Source organism: Drosophila subpulchrella, chromosome 3L (assembly GCF_014743375.2).
Source record: "Drosophila subpulchrella strain 33 F10 #4 breed RU33 chromosome 3L, RU_Dsub_v1.1 Primary Assembly, whole genome shotgun sequence".
NCBI lineage: Eukaryota > Metazoa > Arthropoda > Insecta > Diptera > Drosophilidae > Drosophila > Drosophila subpulchrella.
In genome coordinates this window covers 22,929,035-22,953,846 of record NC_050612.1, presented here as the reverse complement: position 1 = coordinate 22,953,846, position 24,812 = coordinate 22,929,035, and the positions used below count along the sequence as shown (strand labels likewise).

Genomic DNA, 24,812 nt, shown 5'->3' with positions numbered 1-24,812 from the left:
TTATTTTCATTTTGTAGTTTGTGTGCCTAAATTATTTCTGCACAATTTAATGAATTTGTTATGAAAACTATGAAGTATTTGTTTTTGTTTACATTTCCACGTAATTAGTTGGCTAATCTAAACATTGGAACATTTTGAGTTGCTCATAGTAATTTTTTTGCGCATTTTCGCTCGTCTTTCTTTTATTTATTTATTATTTACTTGATGTTTGAGTTTTTAATTATAAATGCTAATTACGATTATTGTTATTGTGGGATAGAAAGGGAGTGGGCAAAAGTGCGTTTAATGAATAAATATTTAAAATACAATATTGCAGTTGTTCTTTCATCTCGTAAAACTAATAAATGCGAAACGAATGCGTTCGAATGGAGCATCCGTAAATCGAATTAATTAACTGGCTTAATCATATTTTATTTCTCGTTTAACTTGTTTGTACATAGCGACGTTGTGACTTAAATGACTAGTCTTTGGTTGTGTGTTGTCGTAAATTGTAATTGTTAAATGAAAACTTGAACTTTGCGTTTGCTTTGAAGAGGAATGTTTTGTTTTCGATTTGTTGATGTGTTTTTTTGTTTATCGAATTGAAATAATGCAATATTTAGTTGTTGAAGAAACTTCTGTTGCACGCTCCGGCTGTTAATTGCTAATTGGAGCGGACTGCAAAAAAATATTTACAATAAATATACAATGGCGCGAGTTTTTGTTTACGTTTGCATTTACATTTAAGTTGCTGCAATGTTTGATTGTTTTAAGTACTTTTGTTGGCTGTTGTTGAGCTTATGTTTGTTGATATGCTTGTCATGGGATTGCTATTAGATACTTGAGCTCATAATTTGATTAATGATTTAGCGGATGATGCTGCGAGTTCTTTGCCGGACTTTCTCTTCAATTTTCGCTTAAATGTTATTTGTTTTTCGCCAGTTTCGGAACCCATTTGCCGCCGTCATGGCAAAAGCGAGAAACAAGAGCGGAATGAAGTGAAAAGCCACAAAGTTGTGGCTCAATGTCTGCCCGGGACAGTCTTGAGGCCCCTGGAATATGGCTGGGATACATTTATACCCACAAGTCCTAAGCCGAAAATGTCTATTTAAACAAAAAACAAGTGGTAAGCTTTGGGGCTCCTCCATATCGACCACATCGTACCCTGCGAAATTGCTTATATGCCTTGCGAAAGCTCAGTTCGAGGTACCCGCAACCATCCAGAGTATTTCGATTTAAACTTGTGGCATCATCGGCAGTTGCCAGTTGGGTGCAAACAGAAAGCACGCCCTTTATTTGCTTTAATCCGACAAAATCCCTGTTCTAATGCCGAGCGGCAATAAAGGATGAAACGTGCACGGCATGTAAAGAGCATGTCCTGTGGCAGTGCCATACCATACTATATCGCACCGCAACCCTCTCGCCTGTCTGCCTCGATAGTTTGCGAAACGGAAACGGAAGTGACACTAAATTCGTTTCGGTTTTCCCAATTGGCGACACAGACACACACACACACATAGGTACATTTAGGGAGTCCTCGGCTGGGATGAACTGGCAAAAATAAACTTCACAAAATTGTTACGTGTAATCCCCTTTATGATCTGCACCCATCCATGTGCGCTGCATCTTAAGTGGGTTCACCACAACCACATCCACATCCACCTAACCATTACCATTACTGCTGCCAAATCCAGGCGCAGTCCCGGCCCGTTTCTCAGCTGGCTATGACCATGGTGGCGGATGTGGCTCCCGGTGGCCAGTTGGTGGCTCCGGAACCGCTCGTTTCCGGCGGCAGTGGCGAGGATCCCATCGAGGACAGGGAGCTGCTGCTGTTCACCGAGTGCAGCTGCTGCGGCTGATGGTATTCCGGCTCCTCGTAGGCGGCATCCTCGTCGCAATCGTGCGGATACAGCGGCACATGGTGGTGCGTGTGGTGGTGGTGCGTGTGCGAGTGGTGCAGATGCTGCTGCTGCTGGTATGGATGGAAGTAGTGGTTCGATTGCTGTTGCTGCTGCAGCGGCTGCTGCTGGTGCTGCTGCTGTTGTGGGGCAGGCGGTGAGGCCGAGCCAGGCGATGCACCACCAGATGGTGGGTGGGGCAGTGGCAGAGGCAGCGGCAACGGCAGCACCACCGGCAACGGCTGCAGACCTCGTATACTGTCCGCCGGGTGGGCCGTGTAGATGTTGCTCCGCCTCAGGTGGTTGTTGTTTATGTTGCTGCTGCTGCCGTTGTGGTGGTGCGCACTGCCGGCGGCTCCACCCGCCGCCCCATTCGCCCCGCCCGCACCACTCAAGCCGTTGCCGTGGGCGCGCTTGTTGCGGGACCACCACTGCACGTGCGTGTCTGCGTGTTGGAGAAACCGATGCAGATGCCACACCAAAAACACACACACACACGAGATGGGTGCCGGAAAATGGAGAGAAAAGGGGGTGGGGGAGAAAAGAGGGGGCGGTTAGTTGGTGGGTCACAGTTGCGAAAACAGTCGCCGAATGTTGTGAGAGTCAACACCGGTAAAGGCCTCGTAATGGCCAACAGAGGGCACAGTGGATGTGGTTTTAGGGAAAAAAGTTTAAGTTAAAAAAAAATAGTTTAAATATATTTTTGATATTTAAATATTTAAATAACAGTTGTATTTAACATTCTAGAGTAATTTACAGAAATATATTTTGATTGAAAATATTAATATATTTTGTTAAGCCTTGAACCCACATCCACTGTGCCCACTATGTTTGGCTTACGCCCACTGTTTTCGGCCAAGTTGGCCAATGCTGCCATGTGTCCATGTGGGTACTCACCGTTGCGATTGTTGGAGGACTTTTTGCGCCGGCAGCGCACCACGGCAATCATGATGATGGCGCCTAGCAGCGCCGACAACACGGACACGATGATCAGCGTCAGTGGCCAGCCCAGTTCTGTGGCCTTTTCTGCAAAAAAATAGGATGGGCGAAAGGGTAACGGTTAGTAATGGCAGTTATGTAGCCCTCAGCTTCCATTTTACACTGGGAAAATTCTATTAGGAATTAAATCACTGCGTTGTTTTTAAAAATGTATGGCCTTTTTGACACTTGACTGTCTGTATTTATTAAAAAAATATTTTAAAAATGAAAAACATCTGTTTTGATTGCTATCTAAATACATACTTTTAAATTTTATAAACGGGTCCATTACCATTTTGGTGAAAAGTTCAATCAATAAGTCGAAATTCACTTAAAAAATATCTTTTGAAAGCTGTCTTAAAAGAGTTAAAGTCTTTATCCTAAATGTGATTTGAATTTAAAAGCGTACGAGATAAACATTTTTTATACAAAAATTACAAGCGAAAACTTTATAAACTATATTTTGTAGGTTGATATTAATTTAGAGGTCTTTAAAATTGAAGTAAGTACTAGGACTTCTGTGAAATCTTAATTTTGAAGATACTTGAAAAGTCTTTGCTTTAAATTAACTTTGTATTCCGTTAAAGGTTAAGGTGTTACTCTAAATTGAATAAAACTTTTTTTATTATCACAGGATGACACTTTTTCGCCCAGTGCAGACCGTTTTGCATAGCACTCACCTATCGTGCCCTCGAACATGAAGGTGCTCTTGGTGGGCATCGCCCAGGAGCACAAATCACACGTGGTCAGGCCGTCGCTCAGCACCGGCTCGTCGACGAAGAAGGGGGGGCGGGGCGGGGGCGGTACGAAGCGGCCGTTCCAGAGGCCCTGTTCGCTGGCATCGAAGGCCATTGGCGAGCCAAACAGGTCGTCATCGTCATCGAAGATGTCGAATGTCACGTCACCGAAACTGCTCAGGTCCTCCGCGGAGCTGCTGGCCACCAGACTTGCAATCCGCGGCGGACTGAAAGTGGGAAGTGCGGAAGCGGATGCGGATGCGGAGGGCAAGACGGATGCGGATGCGGATGCCGAGGCGACTACAGATACAGATACGGATGCGACTTGATTTACAACGTAACTGAGACGCGCATCGTTGCTGTAGTTGTTGTTCGCTACGGATGGCATTTTCCTTGAGTTTTCCGAAGGACGGGGAAGTTTTCCGGGCGGCGGGTTGAGGGTGGGGGGCTGCAATCCTTTGACGCTCCTCGCTTATTGCCAGTTATCGCCGTTGTCTGTTAGTCCTCCGTTTGGCGCATGGTGATGGGATTGGGGCTCCGCCTGTTTTCTGGTTCTTTTTCTTCGGGGCTGGAAAAAGGAAAATGCAAACGGAAGCAGCAAGTTAGTTTTGCCAATTAAAGCCTTAATTGTGCTGTCAGTATTTGCGCATTTCTCCCCCTAAAAGAGAGAAGCTTTCACATTTTTCAGGCGTATCTGTATCTCTAAGCCTTGCCAGCCAGTCCTGGCCAAGTTAACATTCCCTCGCATGCCAGAGACTCATGTCAGCAATCGTTTCTCAATGACTTTTTTCTACCTATTTCCAATTTGTAACTCCCCCTCGCAGCATTCAGCCTTCTGCCCTCGCCGGCATTTGTATCTTTTCAGCTGGAAATTGAATTTTTGAACAGCTCTGCCAACGCTATCTGGCAGATACTTCGAGTAGCAGAGCTCTGCCACACAGACAGACACATCGACTGCTATGGATGCTTTAGCTATAGACGCGGATACACATAGGACATCAACATCACACATGGCAGGCACTGCTAACGAAAATTGACAGACTGACAGTTCGATATCAGGCTAGAAGTCAGCATTAGTTACAGTTCTGAGTTCTGAGTTCTGGGTTCTGAGTTCCGAGTGCCTTGAATTCGCTTTATTAAAAACCTCCTCCATTGTGTCAGCTTCCCTTTTTTTCTTTCTTCCTCGGCACTTGTCTGAACAAACTTGATTTGCGACCCAATAATCCTGATAAATTAACACTAATTTGCAAGCGCCAAGAGGAGTAGGAGAAAAACCTTGTCTAGGCTAATCGGCAGGTGAAAATGAAGCAGAGTGCTTCGTTAGCTGAACAATTCTGCTCTGTAGATTTGTGCCTGGGCAAAACCAAATAAATCTGTTTCACTCCAGTTGGCAACCCTTTCACAAAGTTCTCGACTCCAAGCCCCGACCCGCTTTTTAAACTACTCTTTTTTCGTTCCGTTAGTAAACCATCAGAGGCCGACACGTTTCAGGCATTAGCCGCTCAAGCTGCCGAAATTTTCAACGCTTTTCGCTGCAAACAAATGGAAATGCATACCGGATTGGGGTACCAGGAGATTTTAGCCTTTTACACTTGCAAAAATGTTCTACAATAGAAAGGTTGGGCAGGGTTTGCTTAAAAATCTGAAGATGTCAGAGGATCTATACACTTTTATAAATTGACTTTTACATTTTGTTTTAAGTTTCTTTAATGAAGCTTTCTGAAATTAATTAAATATTTCCTTTTTCTTTCAAGTAGTCAACAAGCAACCTTTTTTCCTCGTGTAGCATTTCCACTTGGCACGCGCTTAATTACAGAAATATATATGTACTGCTGGATGAATGAAAAGCATAAAAAGTGGCCAGTTTCCCGAGGAAAGTTTAATTCCACTTGCGCAAATAATACTTCATATGCAGAAATGCAGCCGAGTAGCTGGTGCAGCGTTAAGGGGCGAGTTAGGAGTAAACGATATTTAGTCATTCTTGAAAATGAGAAAACGTGAGGCGCATAAATTGACGCGGGCCCCAAGAACGGGCAGAAAACTGAACTTCCTTCACGCAAGCGAAATTGCGAATCCAACTGCGAATCTTTTAGTCTTTTTTTTTTTTGAATGAATGAATGAACATGGAACTGAGAGGTCGAGGGTTTCTGGGGGTTTCGGGGGCCTCGGAGGGATGGGTGATGGGTGATGGAGAGATACTGTGAAAAGCTGTGTGGGTGGCGGTAATACTTCTTCGTCTCCACTGACTGGGGCTATTAATAAATTTATTTTCGCTGCATGCTTGAAATAAATTGTGGAGTCACGTGAGCCGGGCTCAGCGCACTTTGATTTGCCTTTGATGGCAGTCGGTTGGTCGGGAAGTTGAGTCTTTGGCAATGGTAAGTACAAGTCTGCGGCGACAGCTGTCATCTGGCTGTGCGTGGGTTCCATAGGCACCCCCACCCATCACCCATCAGAAAACATCTCCTACCAATTCCCAATTGAATGTCCAAAAAACGCGTCTTCAGTTTCAATCGGTTATGAGTGGAAACGTGCCCGCCGGCGGCTTCCTCTGTTTGCCAATCGAATGGAGGCGTGGTGCCAACGCCCACCATCCGGCAAATAAACAAAACCAAAAAAAAATCGGGAAATGAAATGAAAATGAAAAGTAACACCGGGGCTGCCCCATCAATAACTGCAGCCTGCGAAACAATCGATATTCACACATCGCCGAGATGGGAAAAGCAATTACACATGTCCTATTCAATTCCAGGCAGCATCGATTCAATATTTATATTTCCATTCTCAGCGCCCAACCCCCCGGCAATGCTCGTCCTGCTTTTTAATTAGTGCGAAATGTTTGTACATTATTTTCATTTATGTTTCTCGGGCACTATTATTTGCCCTCGAATATGAGCGTGTAGAAATTAATTTTGTAGCAGAGGGTGGCCCACAAAAAAGGGGGTGTAGTGCGAAACAGTTGAGAATTGCCGAAATGTTTATTACGAGTTTTGGCTTTCGAAATTAACACAAACATTTTCAGCTTTCACCCCCTGCAACTTAATTAGCTAAATATGTGAGCGAAATATTTCAATGTACGTTGGGGAATACTAGCGAAAAAATGGCAAATTAAATTAGGGCATTTTATTAGAGGTTTTAATCAGGGGATTTACTTATTGAATACGTACGAAAGCCTCTGATAAGAGCTGTGCTAGCTGAGAAATAAATAAAATTAAATCCCAATTAAAGGAAATTTTTAAGCCACAGGGCGACCCAAAGGTCAGGGTAAATAAATTTGTTTGCTTTAAAGCCAGAGAAGCGGATGCTTTAAGCCCGAAATGTCAGAGTCTGTCACATGGGAGATTCAGGCTCCTGCCACAATCAAAAATTGCTTGGGTGGCTCTATTTTATCCTTAAAGTCGAGAAGTCAGACATGGATATTGGAACGTGTCTGGCATTTTTTTTTGGTTAAATAAATGTAGCCGAGGCAACGACGACATAATATTGCACTAATAATAAAGAGAGGAAACTGTTGGACAGGTCCGGAATTCTACCAGAATAATTGACTTAACTTGCTGGCATATAATATAAATTGGACTCGGACAAAACGAACCCATATTGCTATGCATGAAAATTGAAATTTTATTCAAATGCCCGGACAAGTACTCAGCGAGGCAGATAAAAGTGACAGCATTCGTTGGATTTACATAAATTATGAGGAGTAGATCGACGGCCCCAAAGAAACGAACTCATTTTGGAGTGCACTCCGTAGAAAGCGATATTTTTGGTCTGGGGGAAAATTAGTTGATTTGTATGCGCGACCGAACGAAATGGAAACTAATAGAGTTGTATAACGAGTTGGGGCCTTGGGGCAGGAAAAACTGGAAAACCGCAGACCTTTATCTGCTGTTTGGACGACCCTTCGGCAGCTGATAAACTTGGCGTTTTATTGCCAATTCACATTCAAATTGAAATCATCGAATGTGAAACCCCGGGCTGGAATTCCAATGTGGGATTTTCGATTCGATCGATCGATTTAGAAATTACCAAAAACTCATATGCATAACACTAATGAATCTGAGATTAGATGGGAGATTTCGTTTAACAGTGGACTTGGGATAAAGCGACCATTGTTGAGCACCTGACATGTTGGCCAGATAAGCCCGAAAGGGAAATAAACATTTCTATTTTTGGGAAGGTAGTTAAGATTGGGATAACAATGGTTGCATCCTAGAAGAGTCTTAGTCTAATTTTATAGCCCTGTTAGGGATTAAAGTTGAAGATAAGTAAATTTAGAAATTATTGCAGCCAAAATTTCCTCAGTTCTCTGGTTTGAGATAAGTAAATTCAGGGAGGGGACTCCCCCTTTCATTGTCTTGAGCCCCCCTCCTGAAAACCAACTAGTTAATGCTGTCTTGGCTTACGTCAAAATTGATGAAATTTCCACCCTGAAAATACCGTAAAGCATGCTGCCAAACAAAAGCCAAGAGATTTGAGATGCCATCGCTGGCTGATTTACCCTTCTTGGCATCTCGGCATATCAAAACCAACTTTGAGCCACACACAGCGTGTGGGAGCTGCTGTTCTGTGCGGTTCTGGGCCGGGTATTCTGGGTTCCCAGATTCATAATTTTCGACAAACAAATCGCTTTATAATCCCTTTTCAAACACACTCACCCAGCCGGCAGACACTTGGCTCAGTTCTAATCCTGAGCTGTCAATAAGACATTAATGCCTCAAGTGGTTGGGGGGGTCGGGGCTACGATCGAGTTACACAAAACGCATTCTGTTGAAAGAAAAAGGACGCCCCGGCCGTAAAACCTAGCAGAGATATACATACGCATACGCTCGTCTTGGAGATAGGGCTCAACACATTTTCCCCACACTTGTTGAGGAAACATAAAAATTTCCAAGGAGTCGGGGCCAGGGCACTTGAAATGTTTAGGGTTGAGTTCGCTGCATCTTTATGTTATATTTTGTTTAAAATTTAATTTTCTGTACGACACAAGTTATGACTGAGTGGCGGAGGAGCAGTCATAAGGAGGAGCAGTCCGTTTTCTTTCATTTCTGCTGCCAAGTGTCTAATGCAATTTGCCTGTGAACAAACTCAATAAAGGCTGTCCTAAGTTGGCTGGAGTCGGAGGTGGAGGAGGGTTTTGTGGAGGAGCTGATAGATTCCCCAGGACAGCCGCGGGCCACACACGCGCAGAAAGGAATAGAAGGCAGCTGAGGAGCTCACCTTTTGGCTCGGGCCACTTTGCTCTTCGCAATCATTTTTCTTGCCAGCAGCAATGGCACAGTGGAGCCTCAATAGGGTCTACTCTTCAGCAGATGGGCTCCACGAGTGGTTCTCCTTACACAGACTGCACTGTACAGTACAAAAGACCTGGCCTGCAGCCAGCAGTCCATCCATCAATCGACTCCTGGGTCCCGACTCCCAGGGAAATAATCAAAAGCAGAGAGCGAAAAAGTAAAATAAATACGAAAATCAATATGTAGGCGTAAGCAGCAGCTACGTATCCATGAGATACAGATACACACACAGGAAACATAAAATGAATTAATTCCTTGTTGTTAGCACAGGCGAACGGAGCAGTCTAATCGAAAAGCAAGTGAAAACTGCCAATCCCCTTCTACACTGTTATATTGCCCATTGGACTTTATTTAAAGACTATGAAATTTGATTAGCATCATAAAACAGGCTTTTAAGTCGATTGTCAATAAATTTCGTAACTCGTTTAGTTTTTGGGAGAGTATAAACCAACTATGCATATCACGGTTAAACATTACCCCTTCGATGTTTTCTAAAGTATCTTTAATCTAATATACTTTATGTTCATTTGGGTGCCCTAAGTCTAGCATCGTGAACTTTTGATTTAGCCTATGATAATCTCTTTTTAAGGGGACTTTAAAAACAAATGTGATTTATTTTAATACAAAGTCCTAAGAATATTTCTAATAATCTACGTGATGTTTCTCAGTTTGTTATGCACCTTTAAAAAAGTGTGGAAAAATCCATTAAAATGGTTTTTCCTCTGTGTACCCACTCCTTCCCCCAAAAGAACAATAACTACTCCCAATCTGGTTGGTGGGCGTGGCTGGCAAAGACTGTGCAAACATGTTTAGGGCGGCTGAGAGCTGCAAAAGCCCGACAAAAAAAAACAAGGACAGAGACACAAATCTTGGCACATAAAACAATTAGCAGGCTGTGGCAGGGGAAAATGGGTATGAGAAAGTCTATGCGGCTTAGTGGAGGGTGTGGCATGAATAAATGACAACAGTTTTGGGGCTGTGGAAATTAGTTTGGATCCCCGTACTCCGCCTTCCACCCACAATCATATTTTATTCTATTTATTTTTCTTCATGTTTTTCGGGGCTGCAGAAATTTATGAATATTAAATGAGCAGAGTCAAAGCCAGCAGAAATTTATGGCACATGCAAATGCCTCATATATCAAGTGGCTGTGCAAAGTCATAAAGCACAACTAGCCAGGACGAGGGAAAAAAGGAAGGCAGCCGAAGGACAAATGTCCAGTCTCTAGGACAATGTCAAGCCGAGAGGACAGGACATGGCAGGACAAACAAATTTCCAATCGCAAGCAAAACATTTTCCCTGGCATTAATGGCAAAATAGGAAAATACATATGAGGAAAGAGGACTTCGACTATGCTTTATATAGCGATAATGCGGGACGGGGTGTGTCATCATGTCTGCCTGCTTGACTGGCAAAAACAATAGATTAACGTTCTCTGCTTTTGTCTTGTCCGAGAGACGACAGAGAAAGGTCAAAGTTGGAAGAATCTGTGGAATGCGGGGCAAGATGTTAAAATAATAAAGAAATTGGGATGTGAGCAGAAAGATAAATTGAAATACACATAAATCATGTCAGGAAAAAGTTCAACAGCCAAGTGGAGAGGAAACAATATAGATAAAAATCTCTAAGAACAGACCAATCTTGAAACTTTTCTTTGGGCTACCAGGTTAACTGCTCACGCCCCCAAAACCCTCTATCAAATTAACAACTTTCAATGGCTCTCAATAAACTTGATTCCAACTCTCACTCGAATCGAATTATAAACAAATAAATACATAAAACTGCCAGGCCGGAGGAACGGAACTCTTTGCTGGGGAGCTCATAAACCAGGCTAAAAACCGAGCACATAAAAGCCAATGCCAAAGCAGTCAACAATATTGGCCAAGACGACGCAAAATGGCCATCAACTTTAATTGAGTTGAAGAGCAAAGGAAAAAGACCAGCACAACCAGCTGGAATAGAAGGAAGAAATATCTTCGAATGGGCTTGAGGGGGTGGGATTTTCCCCCCGAGCGGATGGAATTTTAGCAAATTAGATTGTTTTCCACTTGAGTTCGTTTTAACGCTTACAGACGCCCAGCAGTCAGGAGCCGGCTAAAGAAGCTCTGGCTCGGAATGGGACTGACTCAGCTCAGTCTTGTAATCTCATTGTAATTCTTCTTCTTTTTCGGGCAGTAGTACCTGTACTGGTTCCACTGTTTCGGAGCTAGCTATCCACCTGCCCCCGATTATTGCAGTACTCTTACACTTTGAAAATATCAGGAAACTATGCAGAAAGTATATTAAAAATGTCTTAAGTTCTATAATAATACAAAGAGTCAATAAAACTTGTATATTTATAAAAACAATTTTTACTTTAATGATTATATCGTATTGGAAAAAACGGATCTTACCGTAGTAATACTTATTAAACAAATTATTTTCTAAATTTTTAATCACAATTATCAATAAAGCGTTATTAATTAAACATTTTTATTAATTTTAAGAACCCCTAAAAATGTAGTAAATAAAAAAAAACCAATCCTAAAGGTATTAATAAGGTATCCTAACTATAAGATAGCATGAGATAATATTAATATCGTATTCTTACAAATTTAAGATCATGTTATTTTGTGTTTCTAAGGTAGTAACCCAAGTCAAATAGTAAGTTAATTTTCTTGTTATTTTTCCCGCGTGTAGTTATACCTTTGAAGGAACTGCAGCCACCCACCGAGCGGCTGCGAAAAGCAGTAACAAGCCCACGAAGAACAACGAGGGTAAGTGGAAACGTTGCCTGGTTTCCGTTCGCTGAAACAATCATCACTCACTCGGTCGGCACAAAATTGATGATAATAATCGCACGTACTGGCGGGGCCGGCAATTGTTGGGGAGTGGGTTCCAGGTCCCCGGTCCCCGGTCCCCGGTCCCCAGTACCATTTCCAGTCCCAATCCCAACGGGCTGCTCCGCTTTTCGAGAGGCAGCCGTAATACCGGGGCTTACCGCCCAAAACTCCGCGCCAGATGATGGCCAACAGCTGCTCCAGCAGAATCACCAAAGGGACACCTTGCAGCGCTGTCATTAAAGCCAATAAAGTGGTCGCCAAATGAGATTGTCAGCGCGTCGCTTCAAAGGCAGCTGTTAAAAAACACCCAACTCCCCACTGTACCTCACCGTGACGACCCCACTGTACCACCGATTTTGCCCGACTTTTTTGTGTTGGTTCCTTTTTTTTTTTTGTTTTTATCAGCGACAGCAAAAAATGAAGCGAATTTATCTCTATTACAGTTAGCTGCTGCCGTGCCACGCCCCTTTGTTGACGCGCCCATCATTTGTATTGTTGACATGTTGTGCCGGGGGGCGGGGGCGGTATGGGGGGCGTGGCTGGCAAGTGATAGAGCTGATACAGATTTGAGCAGACAGCTGTGGATGAGACCGAGCCTCGATTCAGGACTCTAAAAGCAAACTCGAGTTGAGCTCGCTTTGGACATTTTGTGAAAAAATGATTGATGGTCCTCGCAAAACGATTTTCCACTTTAGAGCGGTCGGCAAAAAAAAAAACGAAATGGCAGTCAAAATTGCGCAGCTAGCGGAAATAATGGAAAATACTTAGCATACTTGAGATAATCTATAGGAAAATCTAGGCTGTGGCTAGGGAGTTTATTTGGCGGCAAGACAAGCAAATATTTACTTATGAAATATAATAGGTCTTCAAATTAAATTGACGGCTAAAAGGTTTTTAAGATTAAATATCAGGGTGTATAATTCCCTTTGACAGAATTTATTTAGATCAATCCCTAAATAAGTCAGTAATAATAATACTTTAATTATAAAAGTAGAATTAGGAAAATTAAAATTCCATAGTGAAAGCCAACCTGTTTTTCAATTAAGCAACTTTGTCACCCCACCTTAATCCACTTGCAGAATTAATCTTCCCGACCCAACCCACTGGGAAGGTTCCCACAGCGAAGACTCTCCCCACTCTCCCCATAATAAATCAACATTAACAATTTTCCAAAATGTAAATATCTTAAAAGATTGTTAGCATTAACTGTCTAATTTGTTGTCATTCCGAGTGGCGGCCACCATCATCAGTCCCACATTTTAGATGTTTCAGAGGTTGTAGCTGTCGTCGTCTTCGCCTCTCGAGAGCTTCTTCAGTAGAAGAGCAGCGGTACGAGTAGCCGCTACATGATGGAGAGAAGGCGGCAAAATGGCCTGCAGCGGTTCTGGCCCAAAACCGGGGGGAAAACAACAACGTGAAAAGCTACTCAACCAGCAGAAGTGGAAACGTGTTTGAGGAACCCGCACGCTAATAACTCCGCTTTTGACGGCGGGTAAATTAATGACGGACCAAATCATTTTAGCCAACTTAAATCACTGTGAATGCAGCAGACACAGAAGACACAAGATGAAGTAGCACTCAGATAGAGCCTCTTAAATTTTGGACAAACATTAATAAACTAAAGGCTTTTAGAGCTTCCCGAAAATCAAAAAACGAGGCAAGAGGAAAAACAAAGAAAAACGCTGAGCTGCAGCAGCTGCATGCATAATTCGCCGACCAACGGTTTCCACTAAAAGTTTTTCAGTGGAACGCGACGAGGGTTTTTCCTTTTCCCTCTCTTTGGAAAAACCGTTGTCTTGTCTGAGACGAAAGATCCGATTCCGATTCCGAATCCGAATACGAGAGTCCAGGGCCATGGCATGACCATGACCATAGCTATTCGGATAGATATAGCCATGGTGGCATGAAATCCAAATGGAGACGACATGAAAAACCTTTTATCTAAAAGTGCTTTCTGCTTTCCCCGCGCTCTCTTTCTTTTTTCCGAGGCCCCCCCCCCCTGCCATCTTTAGCGAGATGTCTGTATTAGCCAGGCAAATGCAACTGGAAATTAAGCAACAGACAACAGTCAACAGTCTATGGTCTACAGTCGACTGAACAAAGCAAAGAGGAGACACAACTAAAACACTGGGCCCAATAATTTGTGGCTGCAGTCTGGCGGCTGAAACCCGAAAAAATACTCCACAGGGGAAAAACACCACAAAAAGAGGGAACAAACGAAAATAAAAAACAGAGGTCGCTAATTTAGTTACTAACGCTACCCGAAACCGAACAAAAAAAACCCCAAAAGAACCGAAAACCCTCATGTACCTGCGGTTAACTGGCCAGTGCAGTTTAGTGTTTGGTGTTTGTTGTTTGATGGAAATTGTGTAGCCGCCGCTGCTGATGACGGCTAATTAGTTGGCCATCCCAGCCCCTCTCTCCTAAAAAACAAAAATCTATCATATCATGATGTCTTAGTTCGCCGGTTAGAACAACAATAGTTTTTTTCGGGTCCGTAAATGGAGAATTCCCTTAATTGACCGCCTTTGTTGGGTGAAAATTACTGCACATTAAATGGCAACCGAAAGGGGGACATCGACATATTCTCTATATATTTTTGGCTTTTCAACTCTTCAGCCCCAACCGCAATTTAATTGGTCTAATAAAAGTTAGACACAAAAAAGAGAGCATCCATAGATGTACCATTGTACATAGAGTACATGTATATTTTAATGCTAATGTGCACACATTTGTCGGGCAATCCACATTAATCAGCATTGGGGCAGACCAACGGCAGCAAAAATAAATATATCGGGTTTTATGCTTTGCAGTGAGGGAATTACGTAATATATGTTTTGCGGTTTCACGGTTGGTTCTGGGATTGGAGTTGTGTTCTCGGGTTTTCCGACCAACTAAAGTTTTAATTATAAAAGCGGTTTCAATTAAGCGGAGAACAGGAATCATTAGTAGAAACAAACATGAGTGAAGTATCGATGGGAATTTAAGAGCAGAGAATAATATATTATTTCAAAGACTAAATTAAAATGCTGGATACGGATAGGTGATATATATTTTACCAACTAACTTACCCATCCTTTGTGTACCTTGTTGAGTTCTTACAAATACCACATTTTCCGGTCTCCCCTCTAACCTGTTTCAGTTTCATTATCTTGCGACTACCTATTGATATCCTACACATTGGAATGCCGCTGCCAACACACTGACTTCCAACCCTCAATTTCCCCGAATTTCCGAACCCTTTAAACAGGCACACACATTCCCCACATATTTTCACCAGTCGCACTTCACTTTGGGCAACCACAACAGAAAGAGCTCCTTAACTAAATGGCCATGCAAAGCATATTACATTTCCTCACCCAACCAGGGGAATCTTCCACCTGTCTGAAATTAAATGCCGACTCCAACACCTTCGCCCAGTTCCACGGCCCACAACCCCCCCCGATGTTTCCCGATATTTGTTTTAATTTTAAGCCAGCCCAGCCGCAAAGTCAAAAAGTTGCACCCACGCCTTGGGGTCCGAAAATCTAAAACCAAAACCAAGAACCGAATGAACCTTAGCCAAATGATGCGTGAAATTCAATACAGTAGCTCGGCTCCTCCTACTCTTTCCTTTTTATATCTTCAGGACCTGGGCATGTTAGTGTAAACACAAGCCGCATAAGGCAGTCCCTGACCCCTGCCCCGGGATTCCAAGGGCAGTAAAAAGGATGAGCGTGTTTGGGGGAGGGGCAGGACGAAGGACGATGATGGGCTGACTAAGTGTTCCTCGGGTTTTATTTTTTTCGGTTCGCTTAAGGTCTGGGGATCTGTTCTGGTGGTGTTTGTTTTTCGCTTTGCCGAATGTGTGAAAAGGCATCAAATGGCGTTAAAAATGCTTAAGTACACTAAGACAAGTTAACACTCCACGAAATTTGGTTCATTGTACACAAGAAAATCTCAGGAAATAAAGGGGCTTTGTGTATCTTAAAGTACTGTGTTGATTTGAAGATACAATACTATTATATACAAGACTAGGCCAAACAACCGTTTATCTATATCTTAGTTTATGATATCATCTTAGGTTTGTTCAAATATAAAAAAATATTTTAGTTATTACTTATATTAATATATAAAACAATGTTTTAAACGTTTTTAAAAAGGGCTTGTCTAATACTTTCAGAAAAATCTATAAGTGCTGAGTTTAAGCTAGCCATACTCTTCCTGATCTTGAGTTGAAACCTCCAGGACCTCAGAACTTTTCTCCCAGTGCACATGTCAGTCAGTCCGGGCATCTTCGGGAAGGGGTTGGCTGGATCTTGGTTTGGATTCTGTCCGTGGGCTTCGGATTGGGATTCGGCTTGGGATTGGCACTGGCACTGAACCTGCTGCGACCATAAATTCCATTGATTGTCGCGCCAGCGTTTTGTATGACAAGTTCGAAGTCTTGTATTGTCTGTCGCCTCGTTTTGTCTTGCGTTTGTATGACTTCTGTTACCAGCCAGCCACACCCTGTTCCCTTGGCCCCCTGAAATCCCCTGGAACCCCCCCCAAAAACCCCTTCAACTCCACCTCTGCTGCCACTCACCTGCCAGCATTCGTTTGTTTACTGCCTGCTGCCGCTGCCACAGCCGCTTCTTTAGTTTCTTGAGTTTCCCTGGCCCGCATGTCACATAAACCGCATCTGGGAGTCCGGGGCCCGGACTACCCAGCCCCGACACTTGGGAAGTGTGAAGCGGAAACCAAACAAAAGCCGCCTAAAACAACTGCAGGTAAGACTTGGCCAGAAGATAAGACGTCCGTCTGCTGTCCTGGGCATAAGCGAATTTTAATATTGTATACAGAAGAGTGACTGAGACTGAGGGTCTGAATTCTCAATCTCCTCAATCTATTCAATCTCTGCGGCGCTTGCTTTTCTCACTTTTAGTTTGTGTTTACCCCAGAATGGAAAACAACGAGAAACTTTAAGAGAAATCTCCCGAAGAGCCCCAGCTTCTTGATGGCCTTTTTACACCTCCCCGACTCGGGGAGCAGCGAAACTATCTCGGATCTCATTCCGCTGGCCTTTTATTTGAGTTGTCGCTGCTTACTTAACAACTTGTCGCCTCGATTGCCCTCTACCCCCATGGAAAATGCTCCCTTTTTTTTCCCCCTTCTTGGGTAACAAAATTGCCAGCATGTCCTTTGGCCAAAAGGCATAAAAAGCTGACACGGGACTCCGTTTTTTCCCCTATTTTTTTTAGCTCCCTTCCCTTTTTTGAGGGTTTTGTTTGCTGGCCTCCTTTGCATAACTGGCTACAAATTTTCCTTAGTGCCCTTAGCGCCGCCAAAGTTGGCCAAGTTTCGTCTGAAGGGTTTTGCAAGTGATGGAAACGAAATTTTTGACACGCGCCCTGAAATTTGAAGAGGTAAAGCCGCTGCGGGATTTTAGAAAAAAGTTTTGGGAACAAAAATGTCACAAAAAAAAAATGTTGTCGCCAACTAAAGTTTTCAGATTCGAAGCCACATACTCTTAAATTGCATTTGGGAAACTATTTCAGATAAGTTCGACTTAAATGTGCATATTCCATTTCAATTTCGCCCATTCGCCATTTGAAAAGCATTTCAAATAATTTCCAACTTTTTCCTTTGTCACCTAAAAACTTTCTCCTCGAAGGCAGGAACTTCAGCCAACACATTCGGCCATCACTTATTGTTACTGTCGAAAATTCCTTTTCCACATTTCCATCGAACTTGGCCGCACACACACACAAACTTAGACAAACTGCTAAATCCTTTTGGCCGTCGAAAAGGGGAGAAAGAGAGAGAAAGCGCGGTGGGAGCAGGAAAGCCAATCTCTTTTTAAGCTGTTCAACAAAAAAACTTTCACTTTGTTGCCCAGGACGATCAACGCCAGAAGTTTGGTCCTGCGGGAGCGAGGGGGGGTAGGAAAGTTCTAAAAAGTTCCGGTATTAAGTCCATTTAACCCGCCATTGAACTTTACGCCTCAACGACCAGCTAATGCAACAAAAACTGCAAAACCAAATCTACGTAAGACCAACAACCGGACTTAAAAACTAAAAAAAGAAGGGAAAAACTATGGAAACCAAAGGACCAGCAAGGACAACAAAGTAAATGAGCAGCCTGCCAGGGGGATGAGGGCGAAAATCGAGCAGGCAAATGTGCAAAAAATGGAAAATGAAACGAAAAACTTTTGTGGCAACAGAATTTTCCCTGTTAGCCGTGTTCGTTTATTTTTTTTCAAATTTTTTTTTTTGCAACCTTTAGGGAAAAAAGAGAGAAGAATTCAATAAAATAACGCTTTCCATCTGGGCAAAGTAGTAAAAGGACGAAACTAAAATAAAGTTTTCCCCGTGCGCCGTGGCAAGGACAATTTTCGTGAAATTTGTACAGCCACGCCCCCCCTGGCGCGCCCGCCCCCTAGGATCACGAGGTTCGCACCACCACCACCACCACCACCATTTGCCATTAAAGTTTAACAATGGACGCTGGCGCGTGTGAAAGAAAGGAGCGAAGGAGCGAACGGAAGTAAAAGAAACCGCAAAAGTATCTCAAGAAGGAACAGAATAGAAAGGGGAAGCGGAAGAGAAGGGGGCGTGGCATCGGCGGCCATTTGTACTTAAACTGATCTATTTTTGTTGTAGCTCAAGTTTCTGCCCCAGCATCTCCGTATCCGTATCTGTATCTGTATCTGTCTCCATGTGTAAGCGTGCGTTTATCCTGCTTACAGTTACACAGATAAACATTTTCGTTAGGGACAAAAATGCACGAGGACGAAAATAAGTAGGGGGGTTTTTGGGGTTAAGCATTCTCGAGAAACATCCTTGGATCCTTGCATCCTCCCACATTTTGCGTGTGACTTGTTTGAATGCATACTTTGTCTGGCGCTAGCAAAATGTTAAATTCACAGGCAGCATATGCTGCAGTGGATGAAGAAGCCAGTCAGGGGCGGATCTAAAGAGGGGCTTATTAACGGAACTATTATTTTTAAGATGGTATATCTCTATCGAAATAAATTTCCAGGAATTTATTTTAGGTAATTAGGTTATTAAACCTGTTTTGTAATATTAGTAAATTCGATCAAAATACTTAATTTGCCTCTTAAAAATATAATAATTGTCTGTATAGTGCCAGCAACTATTTTTAATTCTGATCCCATTTTTAAGATACCCAATAAGACCCCCTTGAGGTACCGCCTTGAGCATCCTTGGGCATTCCGCCACTGCCTTCGCCTCGCACAACTTGCTATTATCGCAAGATAAATGCCAGTTCCACATAACTAAGACTTACCCAGAGTCCTGGCTCTGCTGCAGCTTGCTCCAGCTGTTGGATGCTGGTTTTCAGGCTGCTTGGCTGAGTCCAACAAAGCTGCTAAGCCGCCAGCAAGGATAAGCAGTGGAAAAAGGACCAAGGAACATGGGGTTCGAGGAGGAATCCAAAGGAACCTGCAGCGGGGCAACCTGCATAACTGATGGCTCCGCCAGATGCAGGCCTCCCCCAGGATCTGGGGCTTGGATCCTGGAACGGTGGCATTTGCGGCATCTGCACCGAGGTCCTGGACCGGCATAACTGCGCCTCGGAATTTTAATAGAGCAAATTTCAACAACAAGCCGGAAAAATAAGAGCGTACAGAATGGCGGGGGAAAGAAATTGCACGGCGTTTTATTCTGCGCTGGTTATAAAACTTCAAAATGAAGTTTAGAAAACTTTTTAAATGCCTTTCGCCAAGTCGATGGACGACGGGCGGCGAAGTAGGGGCGTTTCTCCTGCGCGAACTGAGGACTTAGGAACTCCCCCCAATAATTTAACCACGCACAAGGGGCACACCCACTGAAAAGGAAAAAAAAATAAATAAAACAGGGCCATAATAATGATGATGACGCCTACAACACAACGCCCACGAACACGCCCCGTTTTGGCAATGGCTCCGTAGGATCCGCGCGAAATGCTAAACGGGCCCCAAGGACCAACGCAGCCAGGACACACGGCTCGGCTCGGCCGGCTTTTTGCAAATTTACGATTATGATTATTACAAGTCGACGTTTTCCGTTCCAAGGATTCTCGTGTAGCCGGTGTGGGAGTGAGTCTGACATTCGGACAGCTGCTGGCGGGGAGGCTTTCCCAGTCTTCCCCAGTCTTCCCCAGCTTCCCCAGCTTCCCCAGCTTCCCAATCCTCCCAAGCTGAAGAACAAGTGCAAAAGAATGCGTCAAGGCATTTTAGCACTTTGCCCCCGGACGAAGTCCCAGCTGAAAGCCAGAAAATGTACATATAGCCTGGCCAAAGTTGTGCCAAAGTTATTACAACTCTTAAAGATGCCACGGGGCCAGGATGTATCTCAGGGATGTGCTGCCTCATGCTCGCCCTCGATTTGTGGGTGGTTGGGCGGAGACATTGACCTCCAGCGGGTTGTTGGACAGCGTCTGGAAATCGGCAAATTCCATGGGGCATAATAAACGTAAGATAAAAGTCAAAGAGGGACAAAAATTATATAATAAACTGTACAACGAAATGAAATTATTGCAACGAGGGTGGGCTGAATATTACTTCGGGGGGTAAGAGAGGGCAGAAGGACGTTATAGGGGGGCTTTGCTGTCCTGCTCTCGAGGCTGGTGAATAAAAGTTTGATGTGCAATCATTTCGCGGAGTTTGCAAAGTTTGTTTGCAGGTTTTGGTTTTCGGAATACTCCTAATGGAGATGGAGTTTTGGGTTTCCTATATTTATTTTACGGGTCTGCTAACTGCAGTTTGGGAAAACCTCATGGGAATGAAAAATACATATTCAAACAGTCTTACAAAAAACCATTTAATGATATGGAATCAATGCAGTTGTTTCATATATTTAGGAAATGGAATTTGTAACTACTTTGACTTGAATTATGTTGTGTTATAATTTACTTTCTAAGTTTTAAAATAAGTATTACTTTAGTGTAGAGTATCTACTTACAATCATACAAGTACATTTTGTATCTGGCTTGTTTTTAAAACTTTAAACATTTTGTTACTGGGGAAGGGAGATCGGGAACAAAAGCGGTTCTCTGGATACTGTTAAAATAAGTCTGGAGTTCTGGGCTGGGTTCTGTGGACACACCTACACACCGGCACACACGTACACCAAGGGGCACAACAATAAGTCAGGAATGCAGGTGGGCGAGGGGGTCGCAGGGGAGGCGGTGGGAAGGCAGAGGGCGCTTTGGGCTTATCAAGTTGGGCGCATCAAATTCTCAAAAATAATATACCAAATCATAAAAGCATGACGATGAGCAATTTACCAAAGCCAAATACTCAGAGACGAAACAAACACGGGAAAAAATGGGTTGTCGTATTGAGGGAAGAGATTCAAATCAAGAACGTGCCCCAAACGAAGAGGAAGTGCCCCAGTCAAGGCGATTATGTACGTATAAATAGGTATATTTTCGGTTGCGTTGTAAAAACAACAAACTAAATGATTAATGATGAACCGCTTTTGTCTGCCCTTGCCAGCAAAGCATTTCATTTTCACTTTTCCTCCGCTCGACTGCTCATGCCCCACAATTGGAAATTGAAAATGTTATTTTTCAACTTGAACTTCGATTGCTGGCATCTCTCCTCGCTTTCCATTGCTGGCAGTAATCACTTTGTCATTGCCATCATTTTTCAGCATCAATTGTTTAGCGACTCGACATAAATTCACTTCAGAACCCGAAAGAGAACCCGCTCAGCGGTCTAATGGAAATTGAGAGATACAAGAACCGAAGCCGAGCAGTCTGCATCCGTCGAAGGTCCAAGTGGCCCGTCACAGAAGTATCTGCAGTTCGGAAAACTCGATGGGTCTCGGCCTGATGGAGTGGACTTCCCTGGAATTGGCCTACAGCCTGGCCCGCTTTTAAGTCGCACCGAACGAGAGATCAAAGGCAAAATCGACGAAGTCGGGCTAAAGCTTGAGAGTCACACTTGAAGTCCAAGAACTAGTACCTCAGTACTTCAATTTATACTATTTAGAATTGATAAACTTTTGCAATTTTTACCGATTTTTCCTGGGAATGCAAGTAGGTTTGACATTTACTATAAAATTAAATTCCACAACCCTGTTCCGAATAATATTTTAATGCCTGCGAATCAAACCGATTATAAGCTGCAAAATGTCAAAGCCTTAAATTGTTGTTAGTCACACTCGTATTGTTAAGATATATCCCGAGTTCTCTATTTATAACGGTCGAATCTCCACGTATAATGGTTTGGAAACTGACACTTTTGCTTTTCGTTTGTGCAGGCGTTCTAGCAATTAAAAAGGATGGTGATAATTCCAATAGCATTGTATTGGAAGGCAGAGGTATATCGATGAACACCTCCACATCGGGCTTACACGATGCAGTGGGAGATACTCTAGTACCAGGACCGGGATTCCTTCAGGAAATCAAAGTCGGCAATGTTCCAAGTCTCAAAGGTCCGTTATTGCCGGGTCTTGGTAAGGATGTTGTCATTACGAGCAAGAGCACGCATTCGAAAAACGGTGAGGAGAATACAATCAACTCCAGAATCCAATCGGTGACGAACGAGCCCAGAGATATTCTGCGCCGCTTATGGAAATCTGCACCTCTAATCAAGTTGGTAGTGTGAAAACAAAAGAAAGGTCAGCCAAAGCTGCGTCTAAAACCAATTTTATCACCTAGCTTCGAAGCATCTAACCTCAATCGGCGACAGGATGAATTGGAATAAGCCTGGAATCAAGTAAAATTGGCGCCAGTGATTAATCTACGTCCATTTTTAAAGTTTGATGCAGTCCCAGACTATTTAGACTAAATGTATTTCTTAATAAATGCATTCTAGGTCCTAATCCAAATAGGAAACATGGTAATAATAGTATTTTTAAAACAATATTTGGTAGTTTCTAAACTTTTTTTTCATAATGCTAGTCTTCTCTTGTAAAAATGTCATACGAATGTAATCTTTCTTTGAAGATTTCAGGGGAAAAAAGAGGAAAAACTTTAGAAAATCACTTTGATTAGCTTTGACAGGCATGTCTTGCTGCTAAATTCTTGTATAAATCATTTAAAGAATGAACCGAACTGACCGCTAGACTCTAAAAAGCACCACTAAGTGGCAATTTCATGGGGCAAATTGGTTCGAGAGATGCAGAATTCTTGAAACTCACCTCGTTTTGATTTGTCGGTGTGTGCCAATTAGCCCGTTACGTTGCCAATCGGAATGTTCACTTGACTTTGCCGAGTGTTCAATGCGGTTTTTATGGCCAATGTTGTGGATGCTGCAGATGTTGCAGATGTTGCTGTTGTCCTTTCACACGGCGACAACGCGGCGTAGACGTAATCCACAACTTGAGTACCGTTTAGTGGTAGGTTTAGTTGCTGTTGCTGTTGCTGCTGTTGTGTTGCAAGGATAACGGTAATTAACCCGTCGGGGTCGCCTGGCCGCAATTGCATGCCAGTCGTTGGGTTATTGGCCGCCACCGAGCCGCTCGCTTGACACTTTTCAAACTTTTTCTCTTAGTTGGGCAGCCTTTTTTTTTGAATCGCACACTCGGCTAAGATACATATGTATATATTTATATGTACAAGATACACACACACATACACACACACACTGGGACACACTTCACTATGCGCTAATTTTTTTATTCCGCGGCTGCATTTGCTTGCCTTTTACACTTTTTGCCTGGGTCCGCGTTGTAAATCTTAGCGCGTTGTTTTTAAAGAAAATTCCAAAGACGACGACAACGGCAGCCGTGTTGTTCTGTATGTGTTTTTCCTTACTTTTTTTTTTTTTTTGTTAACTTGGTTGATTTTTTTTTTGCCGGGTCTGGCGCTCCGGCGGCAGCTCTTCCGCAGAAACAAGCTTCCAAGCAGGTTGACCAAGACCAAGACCAATACCAGTGCCAATAGCAATACCCAGATGCGGCAAGGAGTTCGAGGTGGAGGTGAAGGTGGTTGCTGCACAAGTTGCAGCTGAAGAAGTTGCAAGTTGCAGGGGCGCGGCTGCGGCTACAATCTGCAATCTGTTTGTGGCATTAAATCAGTGAACCAAGACGCTCTGCGGCCAGATTTGTTTATGCCTCCTCACTGGTTATGCAAATTTGTACTACAGCTGTACGTACAGCTCAATTAACGCGGCATTCTTGGGGATTCTCGAACTGCCGATCGCGCATTGATCACCATTTCGCACACTAAAATCACTGAACGAGCGGGCTCTCTATCATATATCATATCGTATAATATAAACCTGGGTCGAAAACCTTAAGACTAAATGTTGCTGGAGTGCTTCCTATGTTGCTGTTGAGTTGCCAATGTTGCGAGTTGCTGGGCTCTGATGTTTTTGTGTGGGGTAATCGTCGTCCGCGGCCCGCTGACTTTTCGGCTGGCAACGTTTCGAACCGGTCTCAAGTACATACTGAACGGCACGCACTGGGAACAGGTCCGTCGAGGCCCGTGGAACATGGGCGGAACGCCACGGAATCGGTCCACTCAATGGGGTCCCACATACCACTCGGGTCTTGAGTGAAACTCGGGTGAAAAGCCACTCCGATTCGGAGTACTTTTGGGAGCAAGTCGGTCAGGTGTTTAAGCCGCTGCCGCAGTTGCGTCCGCATCTAATTGTGAATGATTTATGTGGGTCGTCGTCCCCCACCGGGCGGCACCACCAGCAGCTAGGAGCACCACTTTACCACTGCACCACCGGCCGAAAGCACTCTTTTGGCCCAAAGAAAGTGCCATAAGCCGCTGCCGATGGAATGGTGCAGGCTTTTCTTTTACCTCCGATGCAGCTCGCACAATTGAAATGCATATTCAGATTGCGAAAAGGTGGGATCGGAAGAGATTGGGAAGGTTTAAGTGGGGAGGAGTGCGCCTGCAGCACGGAGAGAAAACTAAAGGTCCTCTGATCTGCTTAATAATTAATGTGTATTTTACCAATATTCACTTATTAGAATTTAAATCTATTTTATAAATATTTGTTAATATAGTTTTTTGTATAACAGATCCCAGAAATAAGATGAATATTTTCTAAACGTATTCTTCAATAACAGTAAGCTTATATTATTTCACTTCTTATAGCAAATATTTTTATTTAAAAGTGATATACATCTTGTATTATTTTCAATAATCCAATACTGATAACATTACTTAATCATTAGAATT

At 43.3% G+C, this 24,812-nt stretch overlaps 2 protein-coding genes across 4 annotated transcripts; one reads left to right on the top strand and one right to left on the bottom strand.

The window, feature by feature from the left end:
- Positions 1-50: 50 nt before the first annotated feature.
- Positions 51-24,048, bottom strand: LOC119554767 (facilitated trehalose transporter Tret1). 2 transcript variants are annotated; one of them, XM_037865805.1, is made up of 4 exons: positions 22,817-24,048; positions 3,536-4,160; positions 2,775-2,903; positions 51-2,322 (listed from the first exon to the last, which is right to left on the bottom strand). In XM_037865805.1, exons 2-4 carry the CDS (start codon positions 3,978-3,980, stop codon positions 1,694-1,696), a joined length of 1,203 nt encoding a protein of 400 aa, XP_037721733.1. In that variant the 5' UTR covers positions 3,981-4,160; positions 22,817-24,048; the 3' UTR covers positions 51-1,693. The 2 variants fall into 2 exon arrangements, with proteins under 2 accessions (XP_037721733.1, XP_037721734.1); XM_037865806.1 differs by lacking the exons at positions 3,536-4,160; positions 22,817-24,048 and adding an exon at positions 3,148-3,181.
- LOC119554768 lies at positions 21,853-22,519 on the top strand. 2 transcript variants are annotated; one of them, XM_037865807.1, is made up of 2 exons: positions 21,853-22,268; positions 22,335-22,519. In XM_037865807.1, exons 1-2 carry the CDS (start codon positions 21,895-21,897, stop codon positions 22,378-22,380), a joined length of 420 nt encoding a protein of 139 aa, XP_037721735.1. In that variant the 5' UTR covers positions 21,853-21,894; the 3' UTR covers positions 22,381-22,519. The 2 variants fall into 2 exon arrangements, with proteins under 2 accessions (XP_037721735.1, XP_037721736.1); XM_037865808.1 differs by having other exon boundaries at positions 21,856-22,272.
- Positions 24,049-24,812: the final 764 nt, after the last annotated feature.